Here is a 14,478-nt window from a genome sequence, read left to right on the forward strand (position 1 = left end):
TGGGTAGGTGTAGACTTTGCAACAGGTTAACATTGGTCTGAAGACTGGCATTTGTAACTACGGGTACAGATGATCTTTTGTTCATTAAAACATCGTTCATTTAATAGCTTCAGGAACTGCTTTAATATCTCTATTTTTCATGGAGAATTAGAATTGACATTGAGGAATGAGAAAATGGAGGTGAAGAGAAGTTTTGTGTCACTGCTTTCAAATGACACCAATGCATTTTTCTCCAGATTAGGCACCCCCCCCCCTTCAAATTGCAAGAACCCTTTAGTCAATAGCACTGGTAATCAGGACTTCTTTCTATTCCTTTCTCTTGGAATTCCTTACTGTACACAGGAAAATAATTCTCAACCCGGTGCCTTAGGAACTAAAAATTCTCCCAGAGATGCCTGGCTGGCTCAATCGGCGGGGTATATGACTCTTGATCTGGGGGTTGTAAGTTCCAGCCCCACGGTGGGTGTAGAGATCACTTAAAAAATAAAATCTTTTTAAAACTTCTCCCAGTTACAGAAAGTGAAAGGGAATGGGAAAGAGCAGATCCATAATAGATAACGAATTTTGGTGTTCCTCAAGGCAATCTGCATACATCTGCATAAAACAGAACAAAGAAGAGATTGTCATCACTAAAAGCATTTATCAAAAAAATTGCCAAGTCTTGGTGCGCCTGGTTAAGCGGTTAAGCGTCTGACTCGATTTTGGCTCAGGTCCTGATCTCACCGTTCCTGAGTTCCAGCCCTGCATAGGACTCCACGCTGTCAGTGGAGATTCTCTTGGGAATCTGCTTGGGATCTTCTCTCTCCCTCTGTCTCTCTCTGCCCCTACCCTGCTCACGTGCTCTCTCACCCTCTCTCTCTTTCTCTCTCTCAAACTTAAAAAAAATTACCAAGTCTTTTAAATTGATCCTAGTTTAACTAACTCTTGCCACTTTTAACAGGACTCCAAAATAAGTATTTCAACATAGGACTCCTGAATTTGGCGGTGTTAGTGTCAGTCAGTAAGAATGTCAGAAGGACATTCAAAGACGGTAGGAAACATTCAGATTTATAATCTGTTAAAACTAATGCCACACTAAGGAGTGAATGAATCAATCCATTATTGTCAGATTTATGCTTAAATTCTTGTTAGCATCATGTTGGAATAGTGACAAACTCTTTGGCGGCGCACTTCCCACTGCTTTCGTGGGACCCTAGCACCTCAGGATGTCGCAACATCTCTATTTAAACCTGGGTTCCTCCTAACACTAGGGGGAGGCCAAGAGCCTTGGGACTCCCCAACACAAGGAGAAGGAGGCGGGACCTATTGTCAAGTCACGCCTTCCCCACCTGTGACTGGCACAGACACTAGCCAATGGATGCCGGAATAGGGCGATCCGACGCCCCGCCCTTTTGAGCGCCCCGCGGCCCCCGAGGCACCCTCTGGCCGTCTCTGCGGCGGCGACGGCCTGGGCAGACTGTGCGCGGTGCGCAGGCGCGGAGCCTAGACCTCGCTGCAGCCCCCATCGCCTCGGGGAGTCGCACCCACGGAGTCCGCCTGCTGGCGCGTCAGTGCTCTCCCTTTCGTCCACCCTCCCCGGTCCCCCCAGCGCCCTTACGCGCCCGGATGGCGGAGCTGCGGCCTAGCGGCGCCCCCGGCCCCACCGCGCCCCCGGCCCCTGGCCCTAATGCGCCCCCGGCCTTCGCCTCGCTCTTCCCCCCGGGACTGCACGCCATCTACGGAGAGTGCCGCCGCCTTTACCCTGACCAGCCGAACCCGCTCCAGGTTACCGCTATCGTCAAGTACTGGTATGCTCTGGGCCGCGGGGAGAAGGACAGGGGCGGGATGGGAAGGGTTAGAGCGCCGAGGGCGAAGTCATTTGCTGGGGAGAAGGAGGTGGAGAAGAATGGTTAAAGCACTTAGAAGGAGGGCGTCCTGCTGCGAGGGAAGGAGTTAAGGCTCAAGTTGAGAATGGGGACAAAGGGGTTAACGGAGCCAGTGGGTAGCGAAGGGTTAACGAGGGAGGATGAAGGGTTAACTAGGATTAGGAGAATAGAGTGAGTTGGGGGTGTGTGTAGGAGGGGGGGGCGACAGGAGAGAGGGAACTGTAAACGTGGTGAAAGGAGGGGGCGCCTGTAGGGGGTCATTAGTGGGCGAGGGGAAGCCAGGGGCGGGGGGTGGCTGAAGTGGGCTGGGGGAGGCGAGGCGGGGCCTGGGGAGCATAGGAGAGGGTTTTGGAGGAGTGCGGCTGGCGGAGCTCAGAGGGCTCGAGACTGCACAGGGTAGGGGCGGCTCTGGGAACCCCGGCTCTCCCGTAGGTTAAGAGGGGGAGCAAGTTTCGAGAGTTGTGTTGGTGAAGAGAGGAGGAGGAGGAGGTCTCTTTTGATACCTTCCCAGTGAGCTCAGACGTCAGATCGGTGCCGTGCTTTCGCGTTTGAAGTTTCACGGAGCAAGTTTTCTCGATAAACTTTCTGCTTACTCGGCACGGTTCTCTTTCTTCAAGCAGAGCTGCCTCTGGCTCTGCAGCCGCTTTGCTTTAGGACATTGACTGGAGCAGAGGCAGGATCCGGGAGAGCCATGGTTTGGGATTGAAGGGGACCACAGTAAAAAATGAAAACCTGGGACGTTGACACGGAGGAAAGAAGTGCAGTTAAGATGTTAAGAGGAGCTTCCTGTCCACAAACTTCAGGATTTAGGCTGTAGTCTCTAAGGGAAGCAGAGAGTAACCCTCAAGTGGCTCTGTTAAGATCAGACCTGTATACAGAAGGGCTGCCCTTGGGGTAGGAATGGTCCTTTCTTGTTTCCCATTCCTGTTTGCAACCTTCTCTTTCTGCAGCCTCTGGGCAAAACAGGTGTTATAGGGACTCCGACAAAGAGCCTGTCTTCATGGTCTTTCTGGACCAAATTGACCGAGGAATTGGTTGAATCTGTCCAGAACCGCATTCATGCATTGTGTTAGATGATCCCCTTCATTGAATCCTGAAAGACTGTCTCTTCAGGAAGCAGCTTGGAATGTGGCCAACAGGGCAGGTAGACCCAAAGGGGGAGGCTGATAGAATGGATGTCTTTGCTGGTTACCTCTCCCTTTAGGGCTGAGTCTTCTCCAGGGTAACCTCTTAACTTCATCTGGAGGTGGCAGAAACTAGACTGGCTAGGGCTGAGGCCAGTTCCGTGTGTCAGTAGGAGGATGTAAAGAGGCTGACAGCATGGAGTGACCTGGAGTCACTACAGTCCTGCAACTGCCTTGTGGGGTGTAGTTAGGTGTTCAAGGAAGTAAGTTCAAGGAAGAGCATCAAGGGATTCTCTGGGTCCTTGGATAACATCTTTTTCTAAGTGCAAAATGTGATTATTTTCTATATACTCATCTGTTTCCCATCAGGTTTATGAGTAAGAACAGAACACTCTGTGCTTGGGACAAGGTTAATTTTGTCTGACTCTTGGTTATTCCCTGCAGTTATAGTTTTAAGATAAAGCCTCATTACGTGATGCTATATCCTCTGAGAGACTTGGCCAGAAAGAGGGCTGCAGGGGTGTGGCAGATAGAGTATGGAACTGCAGATACCCTTTTCTACTTGTTGCTGGATGGACCTAGGCTGAAGAAGGAGCAAGATTGGGAATTTGCAGCAGGAAACCCAAGCAGATACGGAGCCTGTAGGCACTCCCATCTGTTCTGGGGTTCTGCAACTACCATGTGGTTCTTCTCGGGATAGCTACCCTTTTGTTTCCTCCTTTCCCTAGCAAACTTTTCTGTATCCAACTGGTTGTGGAAATAGTCTCATGATTTGGCCAAATCACAGTTAAGGGAAGACACAGAGATTTGTCCCCTTTCCTGATCCACTCAGTTCATATTCTTAGCTATTTGTAGCAACTCTCTTACAAGTTCTATAAATAACTCAGCATTTCCTAGCAGAGAATAGGGATTTCTATAAAGGCAAGTAATACCCTGACAAAGGAGGATGAAACCAGACCTACTAGTTTTAAATAGTATTTAAATTGCATGATACTGGCACACGTGCTGGGATCACATGTAACATGTATTTTATTTGATCATTAGTGTTCCTTCAGCATATGATCCCAATTGCAAAGTGCACTCCATCAATGTCCCAGGGGCAGGCAGAGTTTTTGCAGTCTGTGAAACAGTCAGATGTCCAAGGCAGCTCAAATGCAGAGTGTTTGTGGGCTAAATGCAGACTTCCTTCCGCTGATGGTTCCATTTAGTCTGTTTCTCAAGTCTACCAAGTTTCCCTATTCATTCTGAAGAAACATAGGACTTTTTTTTTTTTTTTTTAAAGAGCACTAATTGCTCTACTAAAGGAATAAAGGAATAAACCCTTATGGAATTAAATCCTCAGAGTGAGATAATGACTGAATCTCTTCCTCAGCTGCTTCTCTGTTGGAATTATGGGGGAAGTTTAATGTGGTCCTCAGAGGCCCCAAATCATTTAATATTCTAGCTCTACCTTTGAGGCAACAGTCTCCTAGGATCATCTTCCAAATGCAGGCACTCACAAGGCTCAGCCTGGCCTGCTGCGGTTCTCTGTGCAGAGCTGGGCTAGCCTAAGTTTGGCCTTTGTCACTTGCATGATAAAAGACCAGCTTTGGTCTGTGGGGTGCAGGCTGGGGTCTAGAAGCATTGGGTTTGTTTAGAACAAACTGTAATTAACATAGGGCACAATATAGTCTTTCAGGAATTAGCTGTCTAAGAGGCAGGAGTGGAGCTGAGCCTCTGCTTCCAGGAACAATGCCCATTGGGGATGCTCAGGATGGTCTTTCAACAGAAGCCAATTGATTGACTAATGCACCTCTTGCTTTGAAGCTTGGCATGTTTACAGGCGCCATGGAAGAGAGATAATCCCTTCCAATCCCGTTTGGGATTGGTAATTTGAAACAGGAGCAATCAAAAGGGACAACCACCCACTCTGTTTTATTTCTAAAAGAGTTCCTGCATATAGGGGACAGGAGAAGGGAGCCTCTTGTGCTTATGGAATCGGGCAGTTTCTAGCTGCCCATCCCTTGGTCTTATCCCAGAGAGGTATGGCCTCCTTTTAGTTACCTTTCATCCCAGGTTCCTCCACGATGGGGTCTTTAGATTTGTAAGGCATAACTGTTTAGCTTCACATTGTCTGCTTTCAGACTCACACTGACTCCCTTGTGTTTTGTGTTTTGCAGGTTGGGCGGCCCAGACCCCTTGGACTATGTTAGCATGTACAGGAACGTGGGGAGCCCTTCTGCCAATATCCCTGAACACTGGCACTACATCAGCTTTGGCCTGAGCGATCTCTATGGTGACAGCAGAGTCCATGAGTGAGTGTGTGACACCCGCCCACCCTCCACCTGTCTGTTTCTTAGCCTTGAGCCTTATTTCTGGGGTTTCCCTCAGCAGGGGTGATAATGTCATAGTTCTGTGAAGTTGGCATTTTTCAGGTGGAACCTCTGGGTTTCTGCCCTCTGCTTATATCTGCATATGCCAGAGTGATCCACGTCAGCACCCGAGCTCTGCTCATCTGGTGTGGGACAGTGTTGATGATGAGCAAGTGTTCCAAAACCATCAGATTTTTCTAAGCTTGCTTTGGTGTTTGAGCCCAGAGGACAGTCAGCATAGCTGTGACCCAGAATTTGAGTTGATGCTTTTAGGTCTACTTGTTTTATTCCCTCTAGCTTATTATGAAGAATTTTAAACATAAAGCAAAGTTGAAAGAATTTTATAGTGAACACACAAATACCCACCACCTAGATTCTGCAATTAACATTTTACCTACTTACTTTATTATGAATATATCCATCTCTATCCTTCTGTTGATCTTATCTACTCCTTGTCTACTTCCTTTTAACCTGCGGTTGTCTGTACTCAGCTTATCTATAGTACATTTTTTATTCTAGTCTAGTCTAGTCCCATTTTCTGCCCTGTACATTTCTGCCCTGTACATTTCTGTACACACCTGCCTCCCCCACTTCCCTCTATAACCACTGAATTTAAACAATTTTTAATATTAAGTTAAACATCGACTTAGTGTTAAGTCCGCTAAAAAATAAGTTACATTAACAATAATGAAAGCTAACATTTGTTAAGTATTGATGATGAGCCAGGTATTCTTCTCTTCACTTTGTATATATAAACTAATTTTATTTTCAGCACAGTCATGTAATACTGGTAGATGCTCATATATGCCCTATTTTATGGATCAGGAAACTGAGACACAAAGAGAATCTATAACTTGTTTAAGGTCACGCAGCTTAGAAGTGGTGGAGCAGGATTCTAATGCAGGCATTTTGGCTCCAGAGTTCATATTCTTTTTTAAAAAAAAAATTTTTTTTCAAGTTTATTTTGAGGGAGAGAGCGCACAAGCAGGGAAGGGGCAGAGAGGAGAGACAGAATCCCAAGCAGGCTCTGTGCCATCAGCTCAGAGCCTAATATGGGGCTTGAACCCATGAACCATGAGATCATGACCTGAGCCGAGATCACGAGTCGGATGCTTAACCGACTGTGCCACCCCGGCACCCATCCAGAGTTCGTATTCTTAATGACTATGCTCTCCCATTTCTTAAACAATTATATCATGTACTCCAGTAAGTTACTGTCTATAATTAAAACAAATTTTTTTTTTGTTTCCATCTACACTTTTTCATGGGAGGGATTCTTTCCTTCAATTCAAATGTTTTCTTGGGCACCTGGGTGGCTCATCAGCTAAGCATCTGACTTTGGCTCAGGTCATGATCTCATGGTTCATGAGTTGAGCCCCGTATCTGGTGAGCACAAGCCCTGCTTCTCTGCTTCGGGCAAGCTTGAGCCCCACTTTCGGTGAGCCCTGCTTCTCTCTCCTTCTCTCTCCTTCTCTCTCTCTTTGCCCCTCATTGGTTTCTCTCTCCCTCCCTCTCTCACTGTCCCTCGCTCACTTGTGCCCTCTCTCTCAAAACAAACAAACAAATAAATAAGTGTTTTCCTTCTCTTCCCCCTTGTTAGCATGGTTAATCAAGAGCTGATTCTATTTCTATTATATAGCCTCTCCTGTTTTTTTGTTTCTTGTCCCCTTTTGCCTCCTATGCTATCATTTTGGTATCTTGGTGATGACTACTTAGCATGTGTAGGTTGAAAGACTAGCAGGGTTCTTCCTGCCCTGCCTCAGCATAAGAGGCTGGTTCTGGAGATGATCATGGTATCATGATGAAGAAGATGATAATAATCTTTTTTTTTTTTTTTTTTTTTTTTTGCTTTTTGTAGTTCTTACTAGCTTCTTTATCATTGCATCAAATACTTTACAATCTTACCAGGTTCTTTTGTTATCTCCGTTTTATAGATGAGAAAACGGAGTCACTTAGGGGTAAATGAACTGCCTAAAATAAAAGAACTAGGATTCACTTGAGCTGTCTTGAGTCCAAAGTCTGAGCTCTTAACCACTGGGCTACTTTACCTCTCTGATCACAGGTCCAATCCAACTTCCTCTTCTCTCTTGTTAAGCTGGGGGCGCAGGCCTCATCTCCTTACTGATCACATGTCGAGAGCAATGCCTGGGCCTGCCTTTACAGCCTTCCAAACAGATCCATTGCAATGTCAGCAGAAGGCTTTGGGAACAGTGAATTAATCTTGCCTGAATGGGGACCCTGCATTACAGTATTAATAATGGAGATAAAATAGCAAACAGATGTGGGGAGTAAAGGCACTATGCTGGACTTTAATGTATATTTTTAATAAGAACCTGCAGAGTGCAGTGAGCCTGTACCTTTTTGTTGACAGATTTATTCCAGTCAAAGGAATATCATTTCCTATTTGGGTTAAAGCTTCTTACACTCTATCTGCTTATCAGGTATGGGTCCAAGGCCTAAAGTGACAAGAAGAACATAATTGAGAAAGCTCCATATTTCACAGGGGGCAACCTCTGAATTTTAAAGACGGCCTTCCTTACTGTTTTTTCATGTTTGAAGGTACCCCTTTATATGTGTACAATTTCTGTCTGATAAAACACTTTGATATTTGTATGTCATTTATGACGATAGTGAGATCTCCATTTGGGCTGTATCTCACCACTGGAATCTAGTGTTTTCTGATATTATGTCCTACGTCTAGAAGGACATGGAAGGAGTGTTCTTGGATATTTACCCAGTTCTGGTCTATGTTACAGAAGTCAAAAGTACCTTTGTAATTGGCCTTGTGCTGGTGTGACTGGTCTCTTCTCGATCCTGGTAAGTTTCTTAAAGAAAAGTTTGCTTTTCCAAACATTTCATGTGGCAAGCCCTCTTTGAAACAGATTTAAAAATTCTTATTTAATTTAGTGTTTGAAGTTGAGGTTAGAAAGGTGAGTGTTCTATCATCCAGTTTAAATGCTAAGAAATGTTGAATTGGAATTATGGCAAATGAGTCTCTGGTAATGCTCTTCTCCCACTGTCTTTTCTCTTTCCATTCAGTGAAAAAAGGGCCAAAGCATTGGTTCATTTATTCAGCATACATTCGTCAAGCACCTATTTTGTACCAGACGCAGAACATCCTAATAGGTGTCTGAGGGATAAAATGCCAAGACGTAATTTCTATCTTAAGGAGGTCATGTTCTAGAGGGGAGATGAATATAAAGAGAGGCTTATAGTACTGGGTAATAAATGCTGTAATCCATGGCTGAAGAACATGACCTGGGAGCAGAGTAGAGGGTGTGACTTTTGGTCAAGCTGCTGGATTGGAAGAAGCTCCCGGGAGGAGGTGAAGTTTGAGAGGCACCTGCAAGCTGCAGGCCAGTAGGAACGGCACAGGGGAATCTGCAGCCTGACACTCCAGGGTGCCAGCACTCACTGTCAGGATTGAGGGGACTTTAAAAATCTTCTGGCCCAGTGTTTCCCAAACTTCTAGTGCTGCCTTCATGATTTTTGCCATGTAGTAAGATCATCAATTCTATGTTCTCTTTAACCCCCCTTTTGGAGTGCCTGGCTGGTTCAGTGGGAGGAATGTGATATTCTTGATGTTGTGGTCATGGGTTCAAGCCCCACGTTGGGCATAGAGCTCACTAAAAATCAACAAACTAACTGACTCTCCCCTTTTAAAAACTATTATAAATATATTTTTAAAAGTTTAATATATATTAAATATATATTTAAAAGTTCAGTCATGGGGCGTCTGGGTGGCTCGGTTGGTTAAGCGTCCGACTTCAGCTCAGGTCATGATCTCACGGTCCATGAGTTCGAGCCCCGCGTCGGGCTCTGTGCTGACCGCTCAGAGCCTGGAGCCTGTTTCGGATTCTGTGTCTCCCTCTCTCTCTGACCCTCCCCCATTCATGCTCTGTCTCTCTCTGTCTCAAAAATAAATAAACGTTAAAAAAATTTTTTTTAAATAAATAAATAAATAAATAAATAAATAAATAAATAAAAGTTCAGTCACTACCATGTATGGAAACCAGTATCACTTGCCATAATTTAAAGGTAACTATAGAAATAAATGCAGTGATAACAAAGCAATATTATTAAATTCTGATTTAGTACTGTGGACTGTCACAGAAGATTCTAAATCTGAGGCCAGCTTTCTTTTTTTTTTTTTTTTAAGTTTTTTTTAATGTTTATTGATTTTTGAGAGAGAGATTGACAGAGTGTGAGCAAGGGAGGGGCAGAGAGAGAGGGAGAGACAGAATCTGAAGCAGGCTTCAGGCTCTGAGCTGTCAGCGCAGAGCCTGATGCGGGGCTTAAACTCACAAACTGCGAGATCGTGACCTGAGCCGAAGTCGGATGCTCAACCGACTGAGCCACCCAGGTGCCCCAGCCAGCATTCTCTTTGTTCAAGAGATAAGCAAGTATGAGAGAGGTATTAAAAAGATACACTAACACCAAATAAAGCCTGGCCCTAGACATGATTAGAAAAATTGAAAGTGAATTGTAAAGGGAACTTAAAAAAAAAATGATTCAGTACTATTATTATTATTTTTTAAATTATTTTAATGTTTATTTATTTTTGAGAGAGAGAGACAGAGCACAAGCAAGGGAGGGCAGGGAGAGAGGGAGACACAGAATTCAAAGCAGGCTTCAGGCTCTGAGCTGTCAGCACAGAGTCTGATGTGGGGCTTGAACTCACGAACTGTGAGATCATGACCTGCGCCAAAGTCAGACGCTTAACCAACTGAGCCACCAGGTGCCCCTGATTCAGTACTATTATTGTCACAGACAAATAGGAAACACTGATCTAGTCCATGTCCCTTAATTGTAAGTGGAGGAAAGTACAGCAGGCTGCTAAAGACCATACAGCAACCAAATGAGAGTGGCAGGGTCTCCCAGTGTCCCCACTCTCCTAAGCTCTCTTTCATGAGTGGGAAGAAAGGAATGCATGGATATTGTTTGTTTTTAACCTAATAACATAAGCAAACTTTTTTTTTTTTTTAGCTTTTACTATATTCCAGGTTAGCGCTAAATTCTTTTTATAAAGTTATCCCTTTATGGAATCCCTATAGTAATTCTATGACACAAGGAATTCTTATTACATCTTGCATATAGATACAGACATTTAGGCTTAGTGAACTTACTGCATTGGTGGTAAATTAGAAGCCATGTTTAGTGATCCCACAGCTTGTATTCTGAACCACTATGCTGTATTGCCTTTGCGTTTTATCTTATTTTATTTATTTATTTATTTATTTTTAAATATTTATTTAAAAAATATTTATTTATTTTTGGGAGAGCACAAGCGGGGGAGGGGCAGAGAGAGGGGGATAGAGGATCCCAAGTGGGCTCCATGGCAACAGGCTGACATTAGCGAGCCCAAAGTAGGGCTGGAACCCACGAACTGTGAGATCATGACCTGAGCCAAAGTCGGATGCTCAACTGACTGAGCTACCCAGGCGTCCCTGTCTTTCCATTTTAATGAGTTACTGGCATTTATTAAATGCCTACAGCGTGCCTCCTCCCATTAAGATCTTCCTTTCTCACAGCTTGTCGAGGATAGGGACAAGCAGAAGTCCAGGGGTCCCTTGCATTTCTTCTTGCTCCTAGCAGGCTTGCTTTGGGAGCAGGAGGGGACCCCCACCCTGGTAGCCCTAAAAGGAGTGAAGAGCAAGCTGGTTGCATGAGTCCTGAGATGGCCAGGTTCTTTCCCTCTTCACATTCACCAAAGGAAAAAGGACAAGAGAGCACTTGTTTGAATTAAAAGGCTCTTAAGAGACTCTTTCTGAAGTTGGAGAGATGGAACAAGTTCCAGCTCCGGGCAGCCACGGGCAAGAATGGAGTGCTTTTCTAGGAACCCCAAAGGCTCCCCTCAGCTGACTTTAGCGGCCGGGATTGTCGTGTTGCTCTTCCCCTGGGCTGGGGAGGTGTGAGCGTCAGCTGCCAAGTGCTTGTTGGAAGCTTCCAGCTCTGGCCCTTCCCTTTGTGGCCGGCAGCTGTGTACTGGAACGTGAAGATTTGCAGGGCTGTGGAAGAGGTGGCTTCAGCACCACTCTCTGTGGGGATTTCTAGCTGCCCTGGTGCTTCCAGCAGCCCTAGCTGGACCCAAGCGACAGGCGGCCTAACCAGGGTGCAAGAGGCTGGCCAGTTGCACAGTGTATTTGTGATCTCAGGCCGATTTCCCTGGTGGGATTCCACTGAGCAGGTCATCTGCTGTACATGTTGGCTGGTTCCAAAGACAGCCTCTGTGTGGTGTTGGCCCACAGGCTGGCCGCTCCACAGGCTAGAGCCTCACCTCTACCGCCCATGGTCGATCTGGGCCCTGTCCCACAAACGCTGGCTTCTTGGTGGGTATGTCTGGAGTTTGGAGTTGTTCTTGCTCCCCTTGAGGCTGGAACTGCTGTTGCCTGGCTTTCTGTGGCTGCCCCTGCTGGGTTGGTAGAGGACCTCCTTTTCCCTTCAGCTTCCCTTCAGGTTGGGCTCTGTACCGAATGAGTTATTTATTAAAATACTGGATACAGATTAACTTTTCCACTTGTTGTTTTGTGTGGCCTTGGTCCCCTGCAGTTGGGAAATGCTAATTTTCCCTCCTTAAAGCTGGGTTTGCAGGAACTTTTTAATGTGTCATTTCATCCCCTGGGGTTTCCAGTGGAAATCCTGCCTTTGCCATAACACACCTGTCCTGGGAGCGTGGTCCGTCCTCTGATCAGGCCTTTGCTTTCTTCCCAGAGCTCTCGAGAAACTGACAACCGGAATCCCTTCTGTAAGCCACCTACAGATGGCAGGCCCTGGCCCTCCTCCTGGCTGGCACAGCAGGCTGAGGAAATGCTCTGCAGGCTCATGGCAGGGCAGGCCTCCCTGAAGCTTTGGTCCCCTCAGCCTTTCATCCCAGAGGCGTTAAGTTTTGGGAGGACCGTGTGAAATGGTGGTGGTCTCTGCTAAGGACAGAAGGTCTGGACTACCTAGAGAAAGTGGGGTGCCATTGGTCCTTGCCCAGAGAGTAACGGCCAGCAGCAGGGCTAGAATTCTTGAAGCTGAAACCACCACTTTGGGTTGGATTTCAGGGCCCAGATCTCCGAGTTTTGAAATGTTGAGAATTCTGTTTCTTTTGTAACCTCAGGAAGACCTAAGGAAGTGTGGGGCTCCCAGCAGATCTGTGTGGGTATGTGGCCTGAAAAAGCATTTCATTTGCAGTGTGGATCATCTCTTCCTTCATGGGGTAAGGATTCCAGATATTTCAGTTCAGACAGTTGAGACAATTCGGATAGCGGACAGTTGGGAAGAGGTTCCTTGAGCTGGCCCAGTCAAACTCACTTTAAAAAGTTTGAGCAGCCTGATTATCAGGAGTGACTGCCACTCACAGCAACACTGGGCTGGTCAGCACTGGAAGATTTCCTTCTCTTTCCACAGAGAAAAACAAAGACTTGGAAGCCTTTATGGGTTTTACATGATTGGATCTCTCAGTCCCAGGAATCTTCCCTGTTCAGCCTGCCCTCCTAGTCTCCCATCTTCCACACATGAGGCTTTTTCCATATCGATTGCTGGTCCTTGCACCGGCTGTGTTCCGGGTCTCAGTTTGCCAGCGTTTGCCTTGCCCAGAATTCTGACTCAGAGCTCATGACTCTGGACTTTAATCTTTGATTCCTCAATTCATTCTTCCATCCTGCCTCTGAGGTATCCCACTCAGCTACCTTTTCTATTTCAGTAGTGTAGTTCTGACGTCGGGTCCCAAGGTATGTGTGCAATGTGACCTTGTCCTCTCTGACCCGAGCTCCACAGGCATGGTCTCCTCGCGCGGCATGTACCTTTGTAGCTCACCGCCCTGCTTGCCGAGCTTTCTGACACAGAGCCTGGAGCTGCACAGCACACATCCCCGGCAAAACTATCTCGAGGGTCCGGTACAGACAGAACATTTGGGAAGGTGATGTGTTTGGAGAGGGGTGGGGGGACAATGAGAAGTCACACCTACCTTCTGTCCTCAAAACACCCAACATCTGCTTGATAAAAGGGGCCGAGACCCTGGGAAAGAAGAAGACAATGAGGTTTGGGGCTGGGAGCAGTGTTTTTGGCTTTGCCTGATTTCTGTGGCTTTGAGGCTGCCTCCCCTCACCCTGTGAACTTCAGCGCTTTGAGAAGCTCAACATATGTAATAAATTTTTTTTTTCAACGTTTATTTATTTTTTGGGACAGAGAGAGACAGAGCATGAATGGGGGAGGGGCAGAGAGAGAGGGAGACACAGAATCAGAAACAGGCTCCAGGCTCTGAGCCGTCAGCCCAGAGCCTGACACGGGGCTCGAACTCACGGACCACGAGATCGTGACCTGGCTGAAGTCGGACGCTTAGCCGACTGCGCCACCCAGGCGCCCCTCAACATATGTAATAATATTTGTAAGCACTTTAGTTCTCACTATGTGCAAGGCACTGTTCTAATTTCTTTCTCTCAGCAGCTCTGTGGGATAGGAATTGATATCTTTTTTGTAAGGAAACTGAGGCACAGAAGTGTTAAGGAACTTGTGCACCCAGCCAGTGAATGCTGGAGCTGGGCCGTAAACCCAGGCAGTCTGGCTCCAGCAGGCCTCACCCGTCTCTTCCTCTACTTGCACAGGGGCAGAGTGGGGGGCAGCTGTTACAGTTGTGCACCTAAGTTCAAAAGTATCTTGGCTTAATGGAGTGTGAATAGTTAAGCAGGAAATGCTTTGTAGCAGAAATGTTGAACTGGACGTTGAAGCAACTTTGTAGAGAAGAAAGAGTCCTGCTGGGTAATGGCAAGAGGGTAAAACTAGAGGGTAGGTGACAGGATCCTGTGTCATCTCTCCAGTCAGGGCCTCTGCTGCCTTAGTGTAGTCATTTTTAGTAAGTTGCCAGGAAAAGTCTGCAACTCTTAAAAGCACAAAGGTGATGCTTCCAGCTTGGGTGTCAAGTTCACATGGTCATGCTTCTTCAGTGGCCAGGGATGTGCCTAGCATTCCATCAGCCCGGAGTGTGTCCTGACCAGGATGTGTGGTGGGGTCTCTGATCATTCTCTCTGGGGAGGGAGGGGGTGTGGAAATGAACACTTCAAAGTTGGGAGTGCCTACACCGTCTGGCTGGGGCGTCTGCAGTGCTAATCTGGGAAGGATATTTTTTCTGATATAAAGGTGTCTTTTCACCCTGGA

The 14,478-nt window shown here is 46.4% G+C and overlaps 1 protein-coding gene across 9 annotated transcripts in view; it reads left to right on the top strand.

The window, feature by feature from the left end:
* The first annotated feature begins 1,404 nt into the window (after nt 1–1,404).
* SUFU (SUFU negative regulator of hedgehog signaling) overlaps nt 1,405–14,478 on the top strand; it is a 124,247-nt gene continuing 111,173 nt past the window's right edge. For 4 of the 9 annotated variants that reach the window (XM_045040609.1, XM_023240862.2, XM_045040611.1 and 1 more), the window contains exons 1-2: nt 1,406–1,787; nt 5,149–5,283. In XM_045040609.1, the coding sequence (XP_044896544.1) occupies nt 1,606–1,787; nt 5,149–5,283 (317 nt within the window). In that variant the 5' untranslated portion in view covers nt 1,406–1,605. Of the gene's footprint in view, nt 1,788–5,148; nt 5,284–14,478 lie in introns of all 9 variants that reach the window. The other 5 variants (XM_045040610.1, XM_023240866.2, XM_045040612.1 and 2 more) reach the window with 4 other exon arrangements.

The sequence above is a fragment of the Felis catus genome, chromosome D2 (assembly GCF_018350175.1).
Source record: "Felis catus isolate Fca126 chromosome D2, F.catus_Fca126_mat1.0, whole genome shotgun sequence".
Classification (NCBI taxonomy): domain Eukaryota; kingdom Metazoa; phylum Chordata; class Mammalia; order Carnivora; family Felidae; genus Felis; species Felis catus.